Raw genomic sequence first — 27,963 nt, forward strand, 5'->3', positions numbered from 1 at the left:
AATAAAATTTTAAATAATTTTTATATTTTTCAATCACTATGCAAGGTCCCCATAATACTTAATATTTAAATTATTTAAATTTTAAATAATTTTTTTAAGATCTTGCTAAATTGAGACACAAAATTTGCATTGAGGCCTCATTTTAATTACTTGTTGTGTTAAATATAAATTCAAAGAAGTTGTTTTAAACCTAACAAATATTGTTTTGGCAGCCAAAATTTGGCTTGCTTTTTTAGTCTTTCAGCATGATTTTTATTGTTCTTCATTTTAAATTTTGTTATGGGAGTCACATTTATTGATGTGAAAAATTATGATTGACTATTAATTTAAGCGGTATTTATAAAGCCATTGATCGATAATTGCAAAGTCTACTTTGTATGATCAAGGTACTAGCTAGCATTTTTTATATCATTATATGGAGTTTGGAAGAAGAGTTTTGCTACTCATCATCCCCACACACCACACACTATACTTATTTTTATTTTTTATTCAATTATTTTTGATTTTTTTCTTTTTAAACTAAATGAGTTTTTCTACTAATTATTCTCCATACACTATATATTTTGTAAGAGAGAAAAATAATAAAAAACTATGTATGGTGTGTGGTGTGTGATGATGATAAGTATAATTTTTCTTGAAAGAATCATTAAGAATTAGTGAGAGAAGAATCTGTAAACACATAAAAAAGGAAGGAGAAGAGGGCGGGGGACTGGGAAGAATCTCAAACTAAACTCACCAAAGAGTTTGAATTTGAACAAGGAAGATAAGGCAACCCATTTGAACAATGAACTAAGAATATGGAAACTGTACTCAAGTGGTGAATTAGTATGGAATTAGATCATCCAGATACTATCTAGACTATGTTTCACATGATAAGTAAATTTTGCACCACATATTTCACTCTTTACCATGGCAAGGTTTCATCTTTACTATATTTGCAATGCTGGTGTATAGTTGAAATAACTCTATATTATAAACATAATTCTTCTCTCAATCGTCTCAACATGCTATAGAGGTGAATTGGGTAGTCTGCTACTACTCTGTAGGAAGTAGGGAGGAGGAGTTTCGATCACCTTAGTGGTCGGAGTGGAGGAAATGGAGGGTTTAGAGGAGCGTTGGGATCGATTGAACTTGAATGAACAAGAGAAGAACCCCATCGAGATTGAAACAGAGGAGATAAAAGAACTAAAAATAAAAGGCGAGAGAAGTCTGGTAGGGAAGATCTGCTTTGAATAGGTGATTAGGAAGGATTTAGTTAGATTAATGATGGATAAGGTGTGGCGTGTGAGCAAACCGATGGAATTTCATGAAATTGAAGGGAACTATTTTGTAATAACGTTTGCAAATCAGAGTGACAGAAACAGAGTCTTGGACGGATGTCCTTGGTTATTTGACAATTTGCTATTCATGATGAAGATGTTTGATGGAATGACCTAGTCGCATCTATTGGACTTTTCTAGTGAAAAATTATGGATCCAGATGTCCAATCTCCCTCTAGGAGGGATGATTTGGAGAATGGGTGAATAGATTGGTAATTCGATAGGAAGGGTTATTGTAGTGGATGTCAATGAGAGTAATGTAGCATGGGGAAGATGCCTTAGGGTGAGAGTGGAGTGTGACTTACGAAAGGTAGTAGCGAGAGGAAGAACAATAATATTTGAAGGCCAAAGTATGTGGATCCCCTTTAAATATGAAAAATTGCCTAAAATATGTTTTAAATGTGACTGCTTCTCACATGATAAGTAGGGTTGTGATAAAGGGGAGAATGATGGGTCTTATGGCAATGGTGGAATAGTTCAGTTTAGATCTTGGCTGAGAGCACCAACAGGCAATCGAAGGAATTTTGAGAGGAGATGGGAAACAAACAAATACCATAGAGACAGTGGATCTAAAGATAATCTACAAGGAATTCTAGTTGTGGATGGAGAAGGGCTACTCAGGGGAGGGGAGAGGAAGGAACATTGAGGTGATGGAGGATCTTGCTGAGGATCGAAGGGTGGGGAAGGCAGGGATTGAGGGAGTGAAGAAAGTTATGGGAGGGGGGTTGGATGATGGGGGTGAGGGATTAAACTTGATTTCTGTTGATGTGCAAGAAAAGGAAGACTTAGGGAGGGAAGTCCGAGCAAGTTTGAAATAGAGAGAAACAAAAGGGAGGTAGCTAGAAGAGGAGGAGGGCACGACAGACAAATCCTCCAGGTGAATCTCTCATCTCTATCACAGTTATGAAAAGAAATATTGAGTGTAGTGAATGAGGGAGAATAAAAGGGTAGTAAGGGAAAAAAGGCCAAGATGGACGAGGAAGATGTAGATGAGTAGATACTGAATTCAATGGTATAGGCTGCTAGGCATCCCCACTAGTCATTATGAGTCTATTAAGTTGGAACTGCTGAAGGCTTAGGAATCTTCGAACAATTCAAGATCTTAGCCAATTGGTTAAGAAAAAGCAGCCCAAGCTTATTTTCCTTATTGAGACCAGTAAAGCTATGAGAGTGGAGACATTGAAGAATAAGATGAGGATGGATAGGTGCTTTGCAATTGATCTGTTAGGAAAGAGAGGGGGGTTGCTCTCTTTTGGAAAGATGGAGAGGCAATAGAAATACAATCATATTCCCAATGACATTTGAGTGCAAAAGTAAGAGAGGATGGTAGAGGGGATTGGGTTTTTATTAGTTTTTATAGGCATCCTGACACCATTAAAAGAAGGTTCTCTTGGAAGTTGTTGGCTAGAATAAATCCTGGAAAAGAAACTGCATGATGTGTTGCTGGGGATTTCAATGAGATATTGTCCGAGAGGTAATAGAAATACAATCATATTCCCAATGACATGTGAGTGTAAAAGTAAGAGAGGATGGTAGAGGGGAATGGGTTTTTACTGGTTTTTATGGACATCCTGACACCATAAAAAGAAGGTTCTCTTGGGAGTTGTTGGCTAGAATAAATACTGGAAAAGGAACTGCATGGTGTGTTGCTGGGGATTTCAATGAGATATTTTCCCAAAAAGAGAAAGTTGGAGGGAAGATGAGAGTTGACCACCAAATGGCCCAGTTTCAAGTGGCTTTGGAGAGTAACAACTTGTATGATGCAGGCTGTGTGGGAAATCCTTTCATATGGAGCAATAGACATTCTGATCACACATGTATTAAAGAGAGGTTGGATCGATTCTTGGTGAATGTAGAATGTAAAGGTATATTTAGAGATGTTGTGGTGGAGGGGCTTGTTGTAAGAAGTTCTGACCATAAGGCAGTACTGTTGTCTGTTGTGGAATCAGAAAGGAGGTTGAACAAAATGTGCTATGTTTTCAAATTTGAGGCAAGTTGGTTGAAAGAGGAGGAATGCAAGACTATGGTCGAAAGGGCAAGAAGGTACAGTCAAGTAAGCCTATAGAGAAAGTGCAGAGGCTCTTAAGAATATGTGGTGGAACATTGGCTAGTGGTTTCAGAAGGAAAGATAGAGAGAGGAGTGGAAATATTGACCAGATAACTACTAGAATCAAAGGAACTGCAAGATGTAGAAGGGCTTCAAAATATTGATGAAATAAGTCATTTGCAACAAGAGGTTGGAAGGTTTTTGGAGCAAGAGGATCTGAAGTGGAGGCAAAGGGCTAAGAGGAATTGGTACAATATGAGGGATAAGAATACCAAATTCTTTTATGCTTTAGCCAATCAAATGAAGGAGAAAAACCAGATTCTTCTATTATAGATGCCCAATCGAATTTGAGAGTGGATTAGGAGGACAACTGAAGCTTTCAGGGGACATTTTGATGAAGTTCATAAAACTGTAGCTCCATTTAGCTCACTAATAGAGGATTGTCTGTAGTTTCTAGACCTTCGAGTTACTAGCACCATGAATGATGACCTACAGAAACCATTTACCAGAGAAGAAGTAGAGATAGCCTTGAGGCAGATGGGACCTTATAAGTCCCTTGGTCCTGATGGTTACAATGCTTGTTTCTATCAAGTGTGTTGGAGTACAGTAGGGGAAGATAGTGAAGCAGCTCTAGATTTTTTGAATGGAGGTAAGATGAATAATGAATTGAATTTCACATATGTGGCTTTCATCCCAAAGTGTGCAGACCTAAAAAGGTAAGGGATTACAGGCCCAAAAGCCTGTGTAATGTGTTATATAAGATGATGGCAAAAGCCCTTGCAATAAATTGAAGCTGGTTCTTAATAATGTAATCTCTAAAAACCAAAGTACTTTCATACCTGGGCGCTTGATCTCAGACAATATCATATCTGCATATGAGGCCCTGCACTCTATGAGGACTAGATTGAAGGGGAGAGTTGGAAGCATGGCACTGAAAGTAGAAATTTTCAATGCATATGACAGGGTTGAGTGGCCTTTTTTGGAGTTTGTGATGAAGAAGTTAGGTTTTGGTGGTAGATGGATTGGATTAATAATGACATGTATTAATTTAGTTTCTTATGTTGTGATGATAAATGAAAGTTCAGGGAGTATCATAAGGCCTACGAAAGGGTTAAGGCAGGAGGATCCATTATCCCCATACCTCTTTCTGTTGTGTGTTGAAGGGTTGAACAACTTAATAAATATGTTTGAGATGAGAATGGAGATTAGGGGTGTGGTTGTGGCTAGGGGTGGGATTAGATTGACAAATCTACTTTTTGAAGATGACTGTATCATTTTTTGGAGGGCAAACTGGAATGAATGATAGAAAATCAGCTCTCTTTTGAAGTTATATGAACAGGCATCAGGGTAGTGTTTGAGCAAGCAAAAGTCTACCATTTTGTTTAGTAAAAATGGTAGGAAAGAGGAGTGGGGTTAGATTGCTCAAGACTTAGGGGCAAGAGTGCAGAAAAATTATAGGAAGTATCTAGGCCTCCCCACAATGGTGGGTAGGTCTATTGTGGGGAGGCCTAAATACAATACCTTTAGAGGCATTAGAGATAGAATATGGCTCAAGATTGATAATTGGAAGAATCAGTTCTTATCACCAGCTGGGAAGGAAGTTCTTTTAAATGCTGTCATTTAATCCATACCTACCTACCATATGATTGTGTTTGCTCTACCAAAGAGTTTGTTTAAGGAAATTGTTGCTTTAATGTTAAGGTTCTGGTAGGGTCATAGAAACAACGAAAAGAGGATAAGGTGGAGGAGTTAGGGAAAAATGAGGATGGCAAAAACCAGTGGAGGGCTGGGATTTAGAGAAGTGGAGAGTTTTAATAGAGCTTTCCTGGCTAAACAATGCGGCTAGGGTGCTTAAGGACAAGTATCATAGATAGACTGAGGTGTTAGAGGGAAAGTTAGGCAGTGTGTGATACCCCGTATTCATGAGTATTTTATTGAATGATGATTTAAATTTATATGGTTAGTGGTTCTCTTGTTTTAAATTAAACGTGATTTTCGTGGTATTATTTTGTGATTTTCAAGTTTTGTAATTTATTTATTGTTATTAATTATAGTCTATTATTTATTGGCCATTTACTTGAAATTATTTTACTGTTGGATTTTACTATTTTATTTTATTAAGTTGTGTTTTTTATTGCCTTCTTATTTATCTATTCTTTTTAAGTCAGTTAAATTAGTGTTTTAAATCCTTTTTGTTGGTTCAGTTTTAAGATCCCAAGTTGAAAGAATTGGACGTTTTTGTCTCTTTCCTTTTCATTTTTCATTTTTCTCTTTCCTCTTTCTTCTTTTTTGTTTTTGTTTTAAATTTTTTTTCCTTCTTTCCTCCTTTTTCTTTTCTTTTTCTTCTTTTCTCCCCCAACCCGCACGACACCCCCTTCCCTTTCTCTTCTAAGCTAGCGACCTAGGCCCGCCGATCTCAGCCCCTACACCGTCCCCCTTCTCCCGCACGCAAACCCCACCCGAATGGGTCATTTCGTTCATTCCCTCCAAAATGCAACCCCAACGTCACCGCCAACAGCCACCCATGCCTTGTCGGACCACCCTCGACCACCTCTTTGATCTCCAGCCACATTCAAGCCCCCAACACGTAGCTAACTCTCATCCTGAAATGGGTTTCTCATGCACGGGTTTAGCAACCCAACGCTGCCGTGCGCCACCGCCTCGCCTCACTGCTACCACCATCGGCTTCCCCTTCCACCAGTGACCTCCCCTAGCCAATCTCATGCCCCACCGTGACCCCTAGCCGCCACACTCTCCCCCACTCTCCCACAACCTTTCTCCACCTTTCATGGGCGATCTCCACTGTGTGCCGCCACCCACGACCAACCGCCACCACCATTAGTTTCGTCAACACTGCTAAACCCTACAAGCTTTCCCTAGTCTTCGTTTGTTCCCGTTCAAATTTGGGTATTTTGAAACCACAGCCATAGTGCATTTGCACTGTCATGTTGGTCTGCCGCCACCTTTTGCATCTCATTGATCATCCGAGTATTATATTATAGTGCTGTAAGTATTTTCTGAGCTTTTTTTAAGATTTAAATATATTTTTGCTTTAATAATACATTGTGATTTGGTTGGTTGTGCCGGACTGAGTTCGAGGAGTCGGGGGTCGGATGGATTGGAGGACGGAGTTATTTGTATGGTTGATGTTGGGATTTGTTGGATATTTTGTGTCTTAGTGTATGCATTGCATGGAGTATGCATGTTCATGTTTGTCAAAGGAAAAACTAGATTTTCGCATATTGCATGCATGTACATTTGTTAGAAAATGAAAACTGGGTTTTTATGTGTAAAAGTGGATTTTTGGGTGCATGTGTATCATGACCCCAAGTCGAGATGAGGCATTATCTTGGTCAAGCTCATTTGGTCACTCAGAAGTAGAAAATACTGAATGACATCCCCTGGGTTGTCGCTGGGTGACAACAGGCTTGGACAATACGGTAACGTTATCGTGCTGACTTCGTGGTCCCTCAGCTGGAGGGGACTAGAGGATGCTTGGTCATGGTACGCTCTGGGCGCAGAGCTATGTATCGCTTGTGTAGATGTCACATGAGTGGTCGTTACCTACGGTGTGGCATAGGAGCTAGAGTGTGCGGATGATCCCTAAGGGAGATCATGGTGCATACAATAAAATTGGAAATTGGTTTTGATATTGGATATAGGCCAGTTTCTGGAAAAATGATGAGTTTTGGTTAAAGGATATTGGTGGACCGTTTTCTGGAAAAATGTCGGGATTTTGTAAGTGGATTTTCGTGGACAATTTTCCTAGAAAATGGTGGATTTCTTGCTTAGCGATGGAATACATAACCCGTGTTGTCATCATTCCGACGCCTCGATTTCCACGTGTCCGTACGTGGGAGTTGGGGGCGTCACATAGTGGACCTTCTTTGAGGTGTTATAGACTGAGCTGTTGAAGGAAGGGCTTGTCTGGAGGGTGGAAAATGGGCAGAATATTCAAATATGGAGGGATAAATGGCTACCAAAGCAATCGTCTTATAAGATTCAATCACCAAAACAAAATCTGAGTGAGGAAGCTAGGGTGGCAAACTTAATTGATGAGGGCCAAAGGAGGTGGAAAGAAGAACTGGTGAAAGGAATATTTCTTGAGGAAGAAGCTGAGCTAGTTTGCAGTATCCCAGTCAGTCAGTCACGTTTACCTGATAAATAGATATGGGCACCATCTAAGAATGGTTTGTTTAGTGTCAAATCTGCCTATTATTTTGAACTTAGTAAGAAGAGGAAGTTGGTAGGGGAAATGTCATATGGATTAGAAGGGAAAGTGGGCTAGAAAACTCTGTGGAAGTTATCTGTGCTAGGAGTGGTAAATGTCTTCATATGGAAAGCTCTAAACAATCCTCCCTACTAGTATGAACCTAGTCCAAAGAAGAGTGCTTAAAAAGCCATGCCGTCCCATTTGTGAGAGGGAAGAAGAAACCATATGCCACGTCCTCTGGTGTTGCTTGGCTGCTACAGATGTTTGGGTAGAGAAAGGAAGCCCTGTACAGAAGTGGAGCTATGGTGAAGTAGATATGGGGTTAGTTTGGAAAAAGATGGTTGAGAGATTAAAGGAGGAAGACTAGGAGTTGGCAGCAACTGTTATGAGAAACATCTAGTTGAGGAGGAACAAGTTTGTGTTTGAAAATGTTTTCCTCAGTCCAAGGAAAGGTGTTTAACCAGGCCAAGTCCAGTATTGAAGAGTACAAACAAGCTCAGTCTATTCAGAACCTATGTCCAGCGAGAGAACAAACTAATAGAGGTCTGGTGAGATGGATTGCACCCAGGGGAGGAGTTGTGAAGATAAATTGGGATGCAGCTTTCGATCCAAAAAACAAAAAGATAGAGGCAGGTGTGATTGTAAGAGATAATGAAGGGAAAGTTCTTGTAGCTCTGAGTATGCCAAAATTGCAAGTTTCATCTCTTGCCTTTGCTGAAGCCAATGCTTTATGGGGAGCCTTGAAGTTGGGTGCTGAGTTAGGGATTAGTCCTGCTTTTTTTGAAGGGGATGTACTGGGAATCATAAAGGCAATTAATAATTCAGCAGAAAATTGGGAATGGAAATGGAATGGCCAGAAGGTGGAGGACATTAAAGTTCTTCTTGCCAACAGACCCTTTTGGAAGGTCCAACATAATTATAGGTAAGGAAATAAGTTAGCTCATTTTTTAGCAAGTCATGCTTATACTGTAAATGAAGAAAATGTATGGATAGAAGATGGCCCGGTGGGTCTTTACAGCTTTTTCGTATAGGACAAGATTTGTAACGATTGATTATCAATGAAATACAGATACTTTGGTTTTATTGGAAAAAACAAAAAAAAAAAAACTCTTTATTATAAACGAATAAATCAATCTGAAAAGCTATATATAAGGTGGACCTAAGAGAACCCATGACAGCTCTGAGATAATATTTACATCTCTTACTCAAAATCAAGAGATTATCGTATAGAAGATGTTGTGCAGTAACAAACCTTTTAGCCTTAATTATGATTTATGGATGCGTGGCCAATAGGATTTTTTTTATATATAAAACAAAATATAGAAAAGGGTAGATTTATGTACTGCGAATTGATGTTGTAGAGCTGCCAATCCAAGTTAGAGCAGAATCCGGGGAAAGTGACTGCGAATGAGTCTTTAACAAAGCAGCATCATCTGCAGATATATCTACCTCCCCTGTCTTGTGCTTAATGTACTCCTTTTCCCGTATATCATTTAGTTCTTCCAGCAACTCTGCCATAGATGGTCTGCTTTCCTTGACATGTTGCAGACACTGAAATGCCAACTCTGCAACAGCAGTTATCGTTCTCTTGACCTTGCTGTCTGATTCAAACCCAAGAGTTTTGTCAACAAGCTCGTGCAATGTCTGGTTTTGGATCTTGTTGACAGCCATGTTAGATAGATTAATTTCGTGTCGATGCCGTGTGATGTCAACAGCAGGCATGGATGATATAAGCTCAATTAGCACCACTCCGAAGCTAAAAACGTCGCTCTTCTCAGTAAGCTGGTAGCATTCATGATACTCGGGATCGACATAGCCAGGAGTCCCTTGTGGAGCAGTAGAAACATGGGTGACATCCGTTGGAAAGAGACGAGACAATCCAAAATCTGCAACTTTGACACAGAAATTGTCGTCGAGAAGAATGTTGTTGGTCTTCACATCGCGGTGGATGATAGCAGATGCATGGAGATATGTCAAAGCACTTGCGGTTTCAATGGCAATGTTCAGTCTAGTAGGCCAAGGAAGTGCACCAGGTTTTGCCCGTTCGCCATGAAGATGATCGGCAACAGTGCCATTGGCTACGTATTCGTAAACCAGCACCAGTTCACGGCTGTGGCGAGAGGTGCTGCCATAAAGTGAGACGAGATGGGGGTGGCGTAAGCGAGTAAGGATTACTACTTCATTCATGAATTGCTCGACTCTCTTGCAGTTGTTTTCGTATAAGCGCTTAACTGCTACTGCACGCCCATCTCGAAGCTCGCCTGGTGATCAAATATATCAGAAAAAAGACATTTTCGTCGAGTTTAAACTAAGGATATATGCTTTAGTATTGTGTTAAATCACGATTTGTAGTTTTGTACCAAAAACTTGAATGAAAACAGTATTGTGTTTGTGCGTGGGCTCTTACCATAGTAGACAGTGCCAAAGCCACCGTCCCCAAGTTCTTTATGTGAATCGAAGTTGTTTGTGGCTTCTTCAAGTTCGGTGTAGGTGAAGAGATGAACTCCAAAGTACTTACTTCCCATCTCAGGATCTGTCGTTGTGGAGGAAGGATGATCAGAAGAGATGTTTCGAGACTCAAAGGAGGAACGCACATATTGCACTGCAAATTTCTTCTTGTAGCGTTTTTGATAGAAGAAGAAGATGATGCACATTATGATCACGCTTCCAATAGCTGTGCCAGCACCTGGGGTACAAGGAAGAGTGCCAACAGGTTCAAACTGATGATCAAATTGGAGAAATGTTTGTGATAGACCCCGAAGAGACAAGAAAAAAGGATGAAAATATATTACCTATGGCAAGCTTTGTCCGCCAGTTCCGTTTCTGTTTATCTGTAAGTGTAAGCAAATATGGAATCAATGAAGTTTCAGAATACTTGTGCCATAAAAAAAACTATGAAAAAATTATCTCAATTAATATAGCCAAAACCAACCCATAATTTGTTTTTTTAATCCAATTGAATGCAAAGAAAAGAAGCATAGTGCAAAAAGGAAAATGAATTGTAAGGTTAAAGGACTTAGTACAGTGGCATCAACTATGAGAAAGGTAGGAAAGATTTCGTACAGTGGACCTTCAAGAAACAGGAAGATTACATAAACTTATAGCGTAAAGGAGGAAATGAGACAGGATATCATGGTATCAGAGACCTGATGTTTTTAATTGATTTTATTTTAAACTTAGACATAGCCAATCCTCAACCATCCCCTTTAGTGGGCTCTGTTTTCTGAGAGTAATTTAGTGCCAACGTCATGATTCTTGCTCACCAACAATCTGGAAATTACAGATTATGTCTGACAGATGCTTAGGAATTTCTAGGATTTCGTCCATGTTTTGGAGCAGAGGACAGAATACTTGAATATGAAAATTCTATCAGAACCTAATAAATTTGCAATATTTGAATTTTTAGTCCCTAGCTTTATGTGACTGAATGTAGATTAGACTGAAAACTAAGGACTTCAAGAAAATAATGAAACAGACCATGCAGAATGAATGTAAAGCCAGACCAATCAGTCATTCAAAAGTTCAGATCATGTCATTTTCTATTCCCAGAGAAACAATCCAAGAAACCATCAATGTCCAATTTACTGAGATGAAGTTAAAATTGAAATTTGAAAGCTGCGAGATCTTCTCACCTACGGTGCTAGTTGATGAACCTTTTACTATAAAAAAGCTAAAAGAGAGAATTGAACTCATTATAGTGTTCCTTTAACACATGCCTAGAAGAGAAGGAAGAAAAGTTTGAAGAAACTACTCAATAATGATGATGAATCTTCCTACGAAATTACCATCATTGCATATTTTTAGATGAGGCCCGCCTTGGCAAAAACAAAGAAACTTATCATTATCGAATCCACACCGTCCACCACTTATCTGACAACTGCTGCAATCATGTCCACTCCAATTCAACAAAAAACCCATCTTCATAATCTCAGTATGATTCATTTTCAATAAGCTTGTGAAGTTGACTCCACTCTGCACATCTACAGGCACATCAACCAAGGACTGGCACGATCCTGAAGAATAGTTTTGCTCCAGTGCTTCCTTGTGGAAAACGGCGAAAGAATACAGATGGGACCTATTGCTAGCACACTCTATTTCAAATATAGGGTAATCAGGCAATGATGTGCAGTTGTAGAAGATGGAGAAATCACTATTATCCGAACTAATATCCAATTGAGTTCGATGGATGCTGATATTGTGCAAAGGAGCAGGGCATGTGTCCTTATAGGCAGCAGCATTGGCGATGAGCAATGAATGGTTGGCGTAAAAGATATCCTTAATGATATACTCGACATTGGAAATTGAGAAAAACAAGTTTCTGTCTCTACAGATGACCTCAAAGTTGGGCAGGCCACAGAAAGATTCTTGCTCATGAGGTATCCAAAACGGGTAGCTTATATTTAGACCATTGCCACAAGTTCGAGGCATGCAGGCTTGAAATTTTGTGTCTAGGGAAAGTGTGTGTTTGGCCAAAGTGAAGAAGATGAAGAAAAAGATGCATATATGAAAAGGTTTTGAGGACATGAAGAGGTTTTGGAGGTCCATTTGGGGTGGAAGGAAGCAAGGAGTAAAGGAAAACAGAGGAAGAAGGAAAGAGCCTTACCATGTACTGGAACTGGAAGAAGTTTCTATATTGTAATTTGGTTTATAATTGGAGTTTGAAATGGTGGGGCAAATCAAAACAAAGGCTCAAGCAACGGCAAAAAGATTTGTTCCTTTACCAACTTCCTAAGTACATCTTCTCGCATTGGCTACTCTTCTCAGCCATTATCTTTTGAATGTCTCAGTCAACAACACATCATTCAGGACAAAAGTAATCTAAAATCTTCGTTTTCTTATTACAAATTTTCAAAGGTATTGACAATTTTGCACTCCAAGTAAGAAAGACACCGTCATCCCAAGTAAATGGGGGACACCATCATGATTCCATATATTTGTATGCATGTATGTATGAAAAAAATGAAGAATAATCTAACACCCTAATGTCAAAAATGGTCCTTAAAGTAAGCCACAAATGCATGGTTGAGACGTATTGAAAATTTCCTACAGTAAAAGACCTCTACCTACCAAACAAACGAATGAGACAAAAGCTGCACATATGTCAAACAAACATTGGATGGTGATAAAAAAAAGGCTCAAGTTTGTGTGATGCTAACATGATAAGAGTGGATTGGTTAAAAGCTGTGGTTGGTAGAACAGAAAGTGGAGGGAAAAGAGAAGTCTATCTCTTGCTTCCTTCCGCATGCCCCCAAAGTTAACGAGTAGAGAAAATGATGATCTAGATGTTGGAAACGTGCAGGGAATTGGTCGGTTTGCGTATGAGGGAAACTGGTTGACTCTGAAATATAGTTCCTAAAGCAAGCCACATTAATGAATATTCTATGTATATATATTCATCACATATTTTTAATTTATTAATTATCAAAAGATATGTTTTAACATAATCTTTTTGTGTTAGTTAATAGGCTTTTCATTAATTCAGAACAATTAGTTAGCAAATTTAAATTAAATCATAGTCTACACTTTTTGATTTAATTATAGGAAAATGATTTGAAAAATGGGATAAATTTAGGAGCCAAATGAAAAAAATCCACTTTTTAACGGTGGACTCTATTATTTTTCAAAAAGAATATACGAGATTTGGACATCTTAAAAATATATCTACCATTAATCTTAATTATAAGTACTATGGTTATTTGCCCATTAAAAGTACAGTACAGAGTATGGTTAATCAATCAAGTATTTTGTTAAAGCAACAAAATTCATATTTTCACATATTTATGGGCTAAGGTGAATAATGACTTAGGCTGTTTGGATAATGAAATTATTTAATTTTATCTCATCTTATTATTACAATTTTTTTAAATTTTTACATAAAATATAATAAATAATTCAAAATTTTTAAATTTTTAAATAATAATAATATTTTAATAATATTTTATTTAACTTTCAATTTTCATCTCCCTGTCTAAACAGCAACTTAGACTTGAGCAGGAAACATAGCCTTTAAAAATCTTGATGATATTAAAGACGGTGATATTAAAGAGTATTAAAGACTCTTCTGTTCTCCAAAAGTATATAGTTTTCGACCTAATAATTTTAGAAGGAATAAGTTGACCAAACAGAAACATCAAAACAATGTATAAAAATAAGTAATAAAATGATCAAAACACCTTTCTTTTTTGCAATAAATGGATATAAACCTTGTTATCGCTAATCACATATTGTAATCTATTACATTTCAAGTGACTCCTTTTATCAATTACTCAACTGGCATTCAGTTAAAATATGCCTCATCACCAAATGTGAATGAGGATAATAAGAATTATGATAAAAAAGAGAATCACTATTTGAATAAAATTGAGAGAGTTATTATTTTCAAGAATTTGTTAAAGAGAAATGCTTGGAATTCTGATAATGGGTCCCGCGCACTTCTCCTAATATATATATATTTTTTACAGTTGTCGGGACCCAATCAGTGGCTGTAGAGCCACTCTTTGTTAAAACTCTCTATTTCAAGTTAATTAACAATACCATTACTAGAAACTGGTATGCTAATTATTCGAAAACCATACTTTTAGTTTTGAATCACTAAGTTTATTTTTGAATCACCAAGTTTATTAAGGATTTGGATCTCCTAGATTTCTTGCTCGGACTCTAGGGCATTGAAGGGAGAAAGTTACACATAAAGTAGGTCTCACAATATTTATTGAACATTTAATATTATTTAAAAAATTCACTCAAGTCATCATAGGTGTTACAGAACCCACTTTGTCCGTCTATTTCTCTCCTACTCTAAGACCTAAAGTTCTGATAGAAGCTATAGAGAATCTAATTAACCACTGAATTATATCCTTGAAAGTAAGAATAATTTTTTAGGAGATTTTTCGTTTTTTAAAAAATTGTAGAATTATTGATGGGGTGATTCTCACCGCATCATGACATCATGAGGACTCGGTGAGAGGACAAAGAAATATTAAAAATAGCATATTTGACTCAAAAGGAACATATTCTTAAACAAGGGTGTGGCTTGGCCACTTCCTCCAAGCTTTGAATGTTGACCAAGATAACATGGCTGCAAGATATTATGGCATTCTCTGAGGGGTGGCCTTAAGAGCATTCACATTGATCTATGCATATATATATATGTAAAGTCATATTTGTATAATATGAGTCTAAATTCATCTACATTAGATTATGCATCTTCAAATATTTGCATAGCTATGAACAGTACATTTACATATTTAAAGATCTACTATTCACTCTCCAAAACATATTTTATTCATTCTTTTTCTCTCCTCTCACTCTCTTTCTACATATTTTACCTTTAAATATTTTACTACATATTTTACTCATTCACTCCCCAAAAAATATTTTACTTAAATATTTTACATATTTGAAGATCAAACTCTATTAAAAAAAAAAGCAAAAAAAAAAAAAAATAAAATGATAATATTTTATTATTATTTTGTCTCAAATTTGCATAAACCAATGTGGAAGTTTTGTTTGTATGACAAATTGGATCTTCAAAAGATGTGATTTTATATATGCATATGCCTTAACCAATGTGAATGCTCTAAGAGGTTCAAATTTCAACAATATTTGATGATGATGACCCCTCAACAAGCATGACCCAGTCCATCGAAAAAATATATTTTATGGTGCTTTTATTCTATAATATCACTAAGTTTTTATTTCCTTAATCAAATGACTTCTTTTTATTTTCAAAGTATCGTAAAAACTCAATTCTAAAGAGAGAATCCCTATGGATTTGAGAGTTTATGAAAGTATATATTTATCAAAAGAAAAATGCAACTTGCAAGTAAACTTATTGAATCATTAATCTAGGAAAAATCTCCAAGAGTTAGGTATAGGATAATAGGTGGGCTAAGAAATCGAGAGTTTTGCCAGTAAACGATGATGTAGAAGCATTGATACGATTTGATCTGATTCGTTAGATTTACTTTATAATAAAAGTAATTTTATAATATGACGAGCCATATCAAGTTATGTCAGTTTATAAGATTACTTTGTGCAATTTCTTTGTGGTTAGAGTAGTTGTTGTTGTTGTTGTTGTTTTTATTTTTTATTTTTTATTTTTATTTTTTTAAACTATGCTATAATGTGGCCTATACCTAATTAAAGAAGAAGAACCATACCACATAAATTGATTAATCTAGCTAGGAAAAAACATGATCAAGAATGGAGGCTTCAACTTATCCAATGAAAAAATCTATTCACAAGTCTAAATACCTACTTATACTAGCTTATCATTAAAATATAAATTGAATAACCAAATTTAATTACCTCTTACTTATACTAGCTTAAAGACGAAGAACCATACCACATGAATTGATTAATCTATCTACGGAAAAACAAGCCTAAACTTTTTAATAAATTCAGCAAACAGGTCGATATTTGTAGAAATCTTAATTTACATTAAGTAGTTGTATTTTTAAAAATATTGTTGTTTTAACTTTTTAAAAATTGTAAGTTCCACATCAAAACTCACATCCAATTGAAAGGCCAGGAGAGCAGAGAAAAAAATGTGCATACCGTCTGAGCAGAGAAAAGGAGATTGCCCTCCGTCACGGCAAAAGCAGACAAACTGGGAGGTGATATTAGAGCCGCATCTCCCACCTGACAGCTCACACCCACTACAGGCAACCATCAACGATTGATTGTATTCCACCTCAAACCCTTTCTCCAGTGCTTTCATCAGTAACGTTGCTCCATCCAAAGAGTCTTCATGATCATTGAAGAAAGTACTATTGGAAACGGGAACTTTGACAGTAGTGGGATCGCATAATTCGGTAAATTCAGTTCGATTGATACCGGGCCAAGAGTCGTCTACGAAATAATTAGAAATATTCCGAGCTCCTGGGCTGCATTCAAATCTAATGCCCGGTAGACTAGGCCGAGAGCAGTTATAGAACAAAGTTATGTTCTTAACGGTTGAGGAGTAATCATACCAGGTGTAATCCAAAACGGTAGTCAGCCGTTTTTCTGGACAAAGATTATCCCGGAGGTCCACTCTTGCAATGGTCATTCTGCTTGTAAACTGGATGAAATTCAGTACCCGGAACTTCAGCTCGTCAAATTGCAAAACAGGGTATTCATTATTGGGGCACTTCAACTCGTACTCCTTATCCTTATGCCAGCAATTGTCCGGCCGATCATCGTCTATCCAGAAAGGGAACGGAATGTTTCTGAAGCTTCCACAGTTGTAGGCGCACTCCATATAGAAGAGATCATCGTCGATGCAGTAAGATGGTGGAAGTAGTAGTACTGTTAAGATGATGAAGAAGGAGATGAGGAGGATGGAGGGTAGAGATGTAGAGAAATATGGGGCGTCCATGTTTGTAAGGAAAGCGGGTGGGGTGTGAGATGATCAGATGATGATGATGATGAGGGCACGTTAATCATGTTAGTGTGGACACAGCATATTGTTGAACAATGAATGGATCAAAACGAAAGAAATGATATTTAACAGATGCAAGTTTGACCATAATTTTGTTTGGAGGGAGAAGTGGGAATGATCAGGAGATCGATCGAGGTTGTTGGAATTCTCATATTATAAAGTGAAAGGAAGGAAGGTTGAGCCCTATATTGACTAGAACCATGAGAAAAGTCTTGTTGAATGGTAGCCATGGCGGCCACCAGACGCAACATATATAAGGACCAAACGTATGTGCATGGGTCGTGGTCATCTCTTGATCATATCTACTGACATCTCGTCCTCTAATTTTTACGTAATTGGTTGACAAATAATGAATAATAAATAATTTTTTTAATAATTATTTAATGAATTACGAGCAAATATTAATAATAATAATTTATCTTTCTTTTTTTCTTCTTTTAATTACTTCTATAATTATTTTATTTTATTTTTTGGAATGGGACATGCAGTAATTTTCTCCCCTAACCTCCACATTTCTGCTCATAAATCATTTGTTAATTTTTTCTCTATACACTCCACTAGTACGGTTTTTTCTCTATAAATTAAACCTCCACATTACTGCTCATAAAAAAGGGTAGTCTTGAATGTCATATTTTCAAGAGAAAACCATAAAAAAACAGTGTTAAGAGGAGGAAAAGGGGGGTGAATCAGTTCCAAATATCATTGTGTATGCGAGTTTTGTGGTTGCCAAATGGCTTCAAAGTTGAAAGAGTTATTTTATTTTAAGTCGGTGTATAAAGTATATCATTCATGTAACTTCAACGGTAATATCTAATTTGTAAGATTTATATTTTAAAATTTATCTTCCAAATCAAATTATGCTATGTATGTATTTTATTAGGTGTAGTACTCTACGTACCGGGTTGAGAATAGAATTTTTCAAAACAAGCCAGATACCCATGACTAACTCATATAAAAGGGGATGCCCAATAAAATATCATGACTATTAATGGTGATATTTTGTTCCAACCTCAGGTAGTGATTCTTTGAAAGAGAGAGGTTTTAAGCGTGACGTGCACAATGGGTTAGAAAGTTAACATCCATGACTAACTCATTTTGAACAAGTCAGCTTGAATTGAAGCCTCATATGAAGAGAAATTTCCAAGGAATTTAATAACGAATTTAATATTGAAATTGACATTGGTGAAACAAATGAAAGAGAGATGAAACAACTGATCAGAGAAGTCTATTGAAAATCTTGTATTCAACTTAAGTGATTAATATACAAGGTAGAATATTGAAAGTCTGAGAAAAGCGGACTAACTCACAAACCAATTACTAACTAATTATAATGCATGCCATCTCGATTGAAAATTTACAATATTGCACTTGAACATATATTTGTAGTTAATAGTCCCCTCAAGATGAATGGTAGATATTATTAACATTCATGCATGTTGGACAACAAAGAATGAAAAATAGTAGAGCCAAGAGGTTTTGTAAGCAAATCAACATTCTAATGAGAAGAAGAACCGGGTGGAGTCTGAAGAACATTGGTTTGTATTTTTTCTCTAATAAGATGACAATCCAATTTAATATGCTTGGTTTTGTTGTGAACTACAGGATTAGCTGCAATATGGAAAGTAGCATTTTGGTTCTCACAAAAAAACTAAAGGGTGAGGATGTTGTTGATGAAGATCACAAAGTAAGGATTGAAGCCAAGTGAGTTCACAAACTGCATAGGCCATGAATCTATATTATGCTTTAGCAAAAGATCTGCATGCTGTATTTTGCTTCTCAGATTTGCGGAAGTGAGGGACTCACCAAGAAAGATGCAATATCTAGAAACTGATCTTCTTGTGTCAAGACAATTAATTATCTCAATCTGAATCAGCAAAGACCTTGAGATGGATTCAAGTTGAAGCTGGGAAAAAAACTAGTGTCATTTTGATATGGGAGCTGCCACTCCAACCGAGGGGATCTATCGAACAACAAAAAATTCTTTTTTTTTTTTTTTCCAAATGTTTTTTTAAATCACTTGAAGATTTTCAAAATAAAAAATCAAAATAAAAAATTCATTAAAAACCACTTTCTTAATTATTAAGTAAAAAAAAACCCAATCGGTGGATTTTGTCGGTGGATTTTGTAGGTGGGAGTATGTTTTCCTTTTGATATACTTCAAAATTCTAAGAGATGCTTGCATATATGGAACTCGAACGGAGTCAAGAAATTCACTAAGATGACCTATTAAGCGTGAAACAACTCAACCTGTTAGCTAGCCCAAACCCTTAGGAAAAAACCTAGCCCTAAGACGTAAAATGGAGTCGTTTTTACCCCTTAAGATCAAAACTCTACTACGTAACCACCTCCCCTTTCCTTCTTTCCTTCTCTCTCTCTCTCTCTCTCTCTCTCTCTCTCTCTCTCTCTCTCCCCCCTCCCGTAAGCCCAACCCGCCACTTATGCACACCAACCGCTCACCCACCACGTTTCTGCTCAGCCCTTCAATGCCACGCTTGACGCCACTTATGAGGCCCATCCCACGACAAGGCCTAAAAATTTAGGAAAACCCTAGTCCATCCTCCAGAATGATGTCATTTTGGCCTTGGGATATCAAAGCGTAATACCCACTTCTTCTTCTTCTTCTTCTTCTTCTTCTCTCTCTCTCTCTCTCTCTCTCTCTCTCTCTCTCTCTATATATATATATATATACATATACATATATACATATATATATATATATATCTCCCGCTCATCTCCGTCACTCTCCCTCTTTCTACAATGCCACCACTTCTCTCCGTCTGTGTAATGCCCCGGTCTTGGATGGGTAAGAGAGTTATTAACTATTACCTAAAATCATATCTCACATTATAGATATAAACTCAAATTTCTTAATTACACATAGATCTCATTGTTTTAAATGAACTACTCCAAAATAATTAACTAAGAACACCACAAATTCTCAAAATAAATGGTAACCTTCCAAAATACCTAGATAACATAGCACAACAAACCTACTGAATAAACTCTCCAATAATTAAAGTACCCTCTTTGTACTTAATCTACTATGCTCACACAGTCTTACTCATGCTTAGAATTCTTGATATTTAGCTGAAACATCCAAAATATTTGAAAATATTATGGAGGTAATGGGTGAATTATTAATAACTTACTAAGCAGATAATATATACTAGTATGTAAACATGAGTTTTTTCACAGAGTTTAGAATACAAAACAAAACATTTTAGCTTTCAAAATGTGGAAATCAAAACATGTTATAAAAAAGGAAAATGATAAACACATATCACATTTTACAACATTTTACACAATAATGTTTAAAAGGAAGGTATTTTTGTAAACTCCTTTATAAAATTAACATAATTTTACAAAAATACCCTTATTTTATAAAATGTGTTGTGTAAATTGTTGTGAAATATGTTATGTGTATATCATTTCTCTATAAAAAATATCAAAACAAAAGTTTAAAAATATTTTAATTCAAAAGTATCATTTGACATAACATAATTGAGTATCATCATCATTATATCAGAGTATCATATTAAAACAGAGGCCACGTTTAACCCTTGTGGTAGGGTTATACATATATAGATAACAAAGTAGAACATAAATCACTCTGTCACCAAATGGTGTGCACTCAAATAGAGGCCATTACTATAACTCATGGTTGGACTGTATACCACTATTATCACCCCTGGAAGGGCGGTGTATCACTATTAACACCCGTGGCAGGGTCGTATACCACTACTATCACCAGTGGCAGGGCCGTATACCACTATTATCATTCATGGCAATGTCGTATACCACTATTATCACCCATAGCAGGGTCTTATAATACTATTATCACCCATGGCGGGGCCTTAACAGAACAGAATAGAAACAGAATCAGAAAGTCATGCCCAAGGTTTTTCAGATGCCACATCATATCAAAATAGAGTACTAAACAAATTCATATAATTTTCACATAATCAAAATAGATTCAAAGCATCTTCACATAATCATGCACAAATTCTCAGATTTCATATTCGCTCTTTTTGCATAGTTTAGAAATAGGATGTCAAAAATATTGTTTATGTTTACACCAGTCATAATAAAAATAATTTTCACTTTTTATATAGATTTAATGAGTAATACAGAACAAATAACTCAGGTTGTTTCAAATTTCTTTTCATAAAAAAACATGCATATTTTTTAAAATCAACCTCAATTCATTTTTTTTTTTTATGCAAAGTTTAGCGTAGGAATCTCGCTTACCTGAACTTATTAACTTCTCTGAATTTTCTCACAACAAAGCCAAGAGAGTATCAAATATCACCTACAAAATACTCAAAAAAACATTTTGACTCCTCAATTCATTTTTTTTATGCAAAGTCTAGCATATGAACCTTGCTTACCTGAACTTTTTAACTTCTCTGAATTTTCTCACAACAAAGCCAAGGGTGTATCAAACATCACCTACAAAATACTCAAGAAAACATTTTGACTCAGACCAATTCAACCGATTCAAATTGAATAATTCAGAAATCAGACCAATTTTAGTGAAATTTTTGAATCATTCACTGAACTATATATTAACTTTTTTATCATTGTATTTTACAAAAATGATAGAAAATTGAAAGAGAAAACATATAGTTCTTTATTTTCTAGGAGATGAACGAGTACCTTGTATTAAATTTGTTGTTGTGCATAAACTACTATCTTTACCATGTGCTTAAAACTTACTTCTTTATCTCCTTCTATAAGAGGTAAAAAAAAGGTTGACAATTGAGGTTAAATACCTAAATTATATGTTTATTGAAATTATTTAAATTCATATATAGTTTTATTAAAATTAGTCAATTAATTTTTATTCATAAGGTTTTAATGGTAAAATTCAGGATATAAACTACTTGAACTCCCCTAAAAGCTATAATAATCCTGATAAAAGTAAAAGTAGGACAAATTAAGGCCCCATCAAAATTTTTATCCCTAATTTTTGTCCCATCACGAATTAGGGCTAAAGTTATTCGAAATTGTTTTGAGTATTAATACAGTCATAATTTTTTTTTTTATAAAAATAAACTTATAAATTCACATGATTTCATATGATATATCATAACTACTTTATAACAAAAATAATTTTATAATTTAATATATCGCATTAAATCAAGTCGATTAATAAATTTACTTTTATGAAATCTATTTGTAATGAAAATTTTCTCAAATGTTTTCATTGATTTGTTTCATTTGGAAGATAAGGTTTGAGATATGAGAAATGATATTTGCAGTCGTGGTTGTGTAAATGCTGCGCAGTTTTTTTAAAAAAAGTGAATTAATATGAGACCCACATGAAAAAAAACTAACTTTTTAATCGTAGACTCCACTTTTTTTAAAATAATTACACGATATTTACACATTTCATAATTATATGTAATATTATTCATGATATATTTGAGTTATTTTATCGTTTGGATCATTACTCCCGGCCCGCTCATTCCTTATCTTAAATGCGTGGCCAATATTTCTAGCACAGCCCAAATTCTCTTCCATCTCCGCTGTTCCACAATTGTTTCTTCGTAAGTTACCTTAAATGATTTTTTTTTTCAATTTTTTATTTTGTAAAAAAAAAAAAAAAAAAAAAGATTTCTCCCAAGGGAAGTGGTCAACTTGCGTGTGTTAAGTATTTCTTTCGTTTTGATCCAATCATTGTTCAACAATTAATATGCTGTGTCCCACACTAACTTGCATTACGCGCGTACCCTCATCATCATCATCATCATCTGATCATCTCTCACTCCACCCGCTTTCCTTACAAACATGGATGCCCCATATTTCTCTACATCTCTACCTTCCATCCTCCTCATCTCCTTCTTCATCATCTTAACAGTACTACTACTTCCACCATCTTACTGCATCGACGATGATCGCTTCTATGTGGAGTGCGGTCGTCCCTACAACTGTGGACGCTTCAGAAACATTCCGTTCCCTTACTGGATAGTCGATGATCGGCCGGACTATTGCGGGCATAGGGATAAGGGGTACGAGTTGGAGTGCTTCAATAATGAATACCCTGTTTTGCAATTTGAAGAGCTGAAATTCCGGGTACTGAATTTCAACCAGAGTACCAACAATATGACCATTGCAAGAATGGACCTCTGGGGAAATCTTTGTCCTGAAAAAAAGCTGACTACCGCTTTGAATTACACTTTGTATGATTATTCTTCAACCGTTCAGAACCTAACTTTATTCTATGGCTGCACTCAAGCCGTCTCCATATCGGCCGGCAATAGTTTTGAATGCAGCCCTGGAGCTTGGAATAATGCTTATTTCGTAGACGACAATTTGCCGCCCAGTGTCAATCTATCTGAATTTAAGGACTTTTGTACTGATACTGTGAAAGTTCCCGTTTTGAAAACGAGTGCTCCCAATGAAGACCCTGATCATACGGGTGGAGCAGCACCGTCTCTGATTAGAGCACTGGAGAAAGGGTTTGAGGTGGAATACGAGCAATCGTTGGAGGTTGCTTGTAGTGGGTGTCAGGACTCAGGTGGGAGGTGCGGCTCTAATAGCACCTCCCGGTTTCTCTGCTTTTGCCGTGACGGAGTGCAATCTTTTAATTGTGGTCTAAACAACTCAGTCGGTAAGCACTCATCTCTCTCTTTTTGCTAACTAGGTTAGTTTGGTTCTTCAGCTTATAAATTAGGTATAGGGCATGACATATACATATATAATGGCATATATATTTAAAGTGCATATGTATACCATTCGTTGAGATTAGAGTCAGCCATTGGAGAAGCATCAGAGAACTGCAAAAATCTAGTTGGTCAGCCCTTCTATATACTTCTGATCTTTTCTATTTAATTATAAGCTCCGATCCTTTCAACCAGACTCGGATTGTACGTAATGAATTAGTTCTAGGTAGCTAGAACTTGAGGTTGCAACTAGTAATATTGCAGTACTACTCAAAACTCAATAAATCATGATCCCCATATAAAAAACGTTAAAACCATGAAATTAAATGGGATAAAGTGTAGATCGAACAGAATTTGATCTTAGAACTTATGTTCTGATAACATGTGAATCATCGTTTGTCAAGCCAAAAGTTTAAGATCATGATAGTAAAATATAAATTTTATTATTTAATTTATATTTTAACGATGATAATGAAATTTGAAGCTTTATAAATTAGGACACACAAGTACAAATCATGCTTTAATATCTCACAGCTAGCTAGCCTTATCTGGTCAACATTAAAAGGTAGGAAATTATGGCTAGGAATATTCAACCCACCCTCGTTTAAGAACACATTCCAGCCTTGAGTCAATACAAGGCGAGTTGGATTGTTTTTTTGTGATCTTAATTACCAATTAGTCCTCATGATGTCATGATATCATGCGATGGAAAGCACCCTATTGTTCGTAAGTACTACACCTACCGCTAATTATTTTGTGTGTTTTTTCTTTCTGATTTTTATATATTTTTATATATTTAATATTTTTAAATATTTTTTTAAAAAAATCACAATATTATAAAAAAATATTTAATTATTTAATAAAAAATAAAAAAGCCAGAAATAGGCCCCGCTACCTGCGGGCTCCCAAGCATTTCCCTCAATGATTAACAAGTATATTAAAATTTCTTTCCATTAAAGAGAGAAGATTTCGTACGTACGTAGTAAATTATTTGTTTATTTACTTATTAATGAGAAGGATGAAGAAATTAGATTCTATTGGCAGATGACCATTTTGAAAATAGATTTGGTACTCAATTTTTAAAATGCAGGTTTAATTTTCAAATTAGCATATTAGTATCAAGTTATGCTAGCTCATGTTAATTAATTAACTGAAACACAGACAATTTTAACAAGTTCTTGGAAGACAATTGATCTCTATTTTCCTCAACCAAAGTCATCCACTCTTATCATTTCAGCATCACTCATTTGTGTCTGGGACAGAATTGCAAATAACATGGTGAGAGGGGCCGTTATATATATATATATATATATACACGGAATCCCTTCCAACATCACAAATAGAATTTCTAATTATTTGAATAATTTGCGATACAATAAAATGTCTGATTATCGTTAGTATAAAGATGTTTTTATGTCTCGTGTTATGCTTAGAGATGATTCCCAAAACCCTTACTGGCTCTTCTGGTTCTGGATTCTAACAGCTTTGCTTTATCTTGATCTCTTTCTTATCTTGGTAACTACTGAAACAAAATTCTTTGGTACATCCATAGATGGCCCTCCAAAGTCCAATGTCCTCTTCACATGCATATGTTACATATATGAGTAAAACTACTCATCACCTCAATTCTTATCATTTTATAATGTGGTATTAGATGATTGAAGACTATTTATTATATTTCACTTGTGAACCTATCATCTAATACCACATCATGAGATGATGAAAGGATAATAAGAAAAAGATTAATGAATAGATTATATTTTTTTTCTATATATATTGACCCTCCTATATATGTTTGCAGCTTATGCCTTACACATTTGTTTGATAAGTAGGGATCTTAATTAGGAAATTCATAATATGTCATATTAATGAGCAGCATACTATAAGGACTATTCTCAACATTTGATCGTATGCTATGTTATATAATAGAGTAATGTTAGATATCACACTGTTATTCCACCTCATGATGGGCAAATGCCGCCTCATGATTTCACCCTTAAATAGTGATGATCTTTGAAGAGCTTTAGCTCATGCTCTCTTTTTCTTTTTCTTTTTTAATTAAAAATAAAAACTTGTTGCTATGAAGTCTATATTGGAAATTTGTGTTCTTGTTTACTATTGTTCGATTTCAAAGAATGTCAATTTCAATTTGTTAGATTTTCTCTTAAATGGTTTCAACTTTCGAATAAAATGGCATATTCTTTTTTGCAGGTTTTTATGCAGGCCGGAAGGTCAGTAGATCGAAAGTGATGATAATAGCATTCAGTAAGATACCTCTTCACCCTAGTTTCTTTTCGAGATCAATACAAAATACTTGCTTGGACTACTTACAAAACTCAAAGAAGTCCATTTGGAGTTGGTGTTTTGTTTCTTTAGTGCATATAAGTTTTAACTCCTTTCTTAACCATTCCCAAGGTGTGGCTAATGAACACCTCTTAAAGTATTATTCCAATAGAGATATAAGGTTCCTCTATTGGAAAGTTCCTAAAACTAGCAATGACACTTCAAACTTCTACTTTCCATCATTTTTTTTAACCTATTTCATGTTCAAGGGGGCTTTATGTTTGCCTGCTATTAACAAGTTAAATCCCAATTCTGCTTTAGATAGTTATAGCCAAGACATCAGCATAATTTCCTACTTCAGTGTTAGTTTGGTGTCACCACATATAAAAAAATGCAATTTTGATTAACTTTTCTTTATGCACTATATAGTTGCATAATCTTTATTCTTTGTTTACAGCTAGTTTATCTACTGTAATTGGAGTTCTGATAATTGGCCTCTGCTTCAAGAGAAAGTTTACATCCATTAATATTATTCATTTTATCAAGAAGGAAAGTCTAACACATCATAGTGTCAAGACATTTCTAAGGAATAATGGACCATTTTCAATAAGAAGATACAGTTACTCAGATATCAAGAAAATGACCAACTTCTTCAGAGATCAATTAGGCCAAGGAGGCTATGGTTGTGTCTACAAGGGAAAGTTACAAGATGGTTCTTTTGTAGCAGTGAAAGTTTTGAAAGAATCAAAAGGAGATGGTGAGGAATTCATTAACGAGGTTACGAGCATTAGTAGGACCTCTCATGTCAATATTGTTACTCTTAGAGGCTTTTGCTTCGAGGGTTCTAAAAGAGCTCTCATCTACGAGTTTATGCCTAATGGATCTCTGGAGAAGTTCATATACCAAAAAACTCCACAAAAGGTTGATCATCAATTGGGATGGGAAACATTATATATGATTGCAGTTGGCATAGCTCGAGGATTAGAGTACTTACATAGAGGTTGTAACACACGAATCTTGCATTTTGACATTAAGCCACACAACATTCTTTTGGATGCAAACTTCTGTCCAAAGATTTCTGATTTTGGCTTTGCAAAGATATGCCCTAGAGAAAATAGTATCATATCAATGTTGGGTGCAAGAGGGACTGTGGGATATATAGCTCCGGAAGTATTTTGTAGAAATTTTGGAGGGATCTCACATAAATCAGATGTTTTTAGCTACGGAATGATGATTTTAGAAATTGTTAGGGGTCCAAAGAATATAGATGTTGAGACTGATCATAATAGCGAAACATTCTTTCCACCTTGGATATACGAATGCCTTGAACTAGATAAAAAAACTATGGATGCTAGGCATTATAAATGAAGAGGATGGACAAAATATAAAGAAGATGATAATAGTGGGTTTGTGGTGCATACAGACCGACCCATCAAATCGTCCGACGATGAGTAGAGTTGTGGATATGCTGGAAGGAAGCCTTGACTCTTTGCAAATCCCACCGAAGCCTTTTTTGTCTTCCTCATCACAATCTCCAGGTGATTCTTCAACTACAGGGGCTTTCCATTCTGATTCTTTGATGCCCTGAAAAGCATCTTTTCCCTAAAAAAGGAAATCTTAATCCTTGGTAGTAACTGAGTATTTGTGTCACTTATATCATGTTTTAGCTTGTCAAAAGACCTTACTATGGAAGACAACTATATTTGATTGCCTCAAATATGTAGTAATACCCAGTGAATGGCTCCCACAACAAATTTATAGTTCTTTGAGTCAATGTTAGTAAGTTGTAATCATGTCCTTATGCAAAAGTAATTCCCTATATAATCTTATATATATATATATATATATATATTTACATAGGCAGTTCAAATAATCATAAAAATACCACAAGTTGATGGGAAGAGTACTACAGGTTAGTTTTGAAGAATAAATGATAATAGTTTACTATAGTATTTCAAGAATGTATAGGCACAACCTAATTAATGGTGTTTATGCTCTTAAGTGAAGAAGAATAA

The 27,963-nt window shown here is 35.7% G+C and overlaps 3 protein-coding genes and 1 pseudogene across 4 annotated transcripts; 3 read left to right on the forward strand and 1 right to left on the reverse strand.

Annotated features, from left to right (window-relative positions):
* Positions 1-1,969: 1,969 nt before the first annotated feature.
* On the forward strand, positions 1,970-7,946 carry LOC122296871. The gene is made up of 4 exons (XM_043106667.1): positions 1,970-2,126; positions 2,840-3,372; positions 3,817-4,015; positions 7,840-7,946. Exons 1-4 carry the CDS (start codon positions 1,970-1,972, stop codon positions 7,944-7,946), a joined length of 996 nt encoding a protein of 331 aa, XP_042962601.1.
* A 61-nt stretch (positions 7,947-8,007) lies between these two features.
* Positions 8,008-8,505, forward strand: LOC122296872. The gene has a single exon (XM_043106668.1). It carries the CDS (start codon positions 8,008-8,010, stop codon positions 8,503-8,505), a length of 498 nt encoding a protein of 165 aa, XP_042962602.1.
* Positions 8,506-8,760: 255 nt separating this feature from the next.
* Positions 8,761-17,191, reverse strand: LOC122296084 (LEAF RUST 10 DISEASE-RESISTANCE LOCUS RECEPTOR-LIKE PROTEIN KINASE-like 1.2). 2 transcript variants are annotated; one of them, XM_043105497.1, is made up of 4 exons: positions 16,136-17,191; positions 10,372-10,410; positions 9,987-10,265; positions 8,761-9,840 (listed from the first exon to the last, which is right to left on the reverse strand). In XM_043105497.1, the coding sequence occupies exons 1-4, from the start codon at positions 16,935-16,937 to the stop codon at positions 8,915-8,917; spliced, it is 2,046 nt and encodes a 681-aa protein (XP_042961431.1). In that variant the 5' UTR covers positions 16,938-17,191; the 3' UTR covers positions 8,761-8,914. The 2 variants fall into 2 exon arrangements, with proteins under 2 accessions (XP_042961431.1, XP_042961432.1); XM_043105498.1 differs by lacking the exon at positions 16,136-17,191 and adding an exon at positions 11,365-13,121.
* Positions 17,192-22,635: 5,444 nt separating this feature from the next.
* LOC122296085 lies at positions 22,636-27,741 on the forward strand (annotated as a pseudogene).
* The last annotated feature ends 222 nt before the right edge of the window (positions 27,742-27,963 follow it).

Source organism: Carya illinoinensis, chromosome 15 (assembly GCF_018687715.1).
Source record: "Carya illinoinensis cultivar Pawnee chromosome 15, C.illinoinensisPawnee_v1, whole genome shotgun sequence".
Classification (NCBI taxonomy): Eukaryota; Viridiplantae; Streptophyta; class Magnoliopsida; order Fagales; family Juglandaceae; genus Carya; species Carya illinoinensis.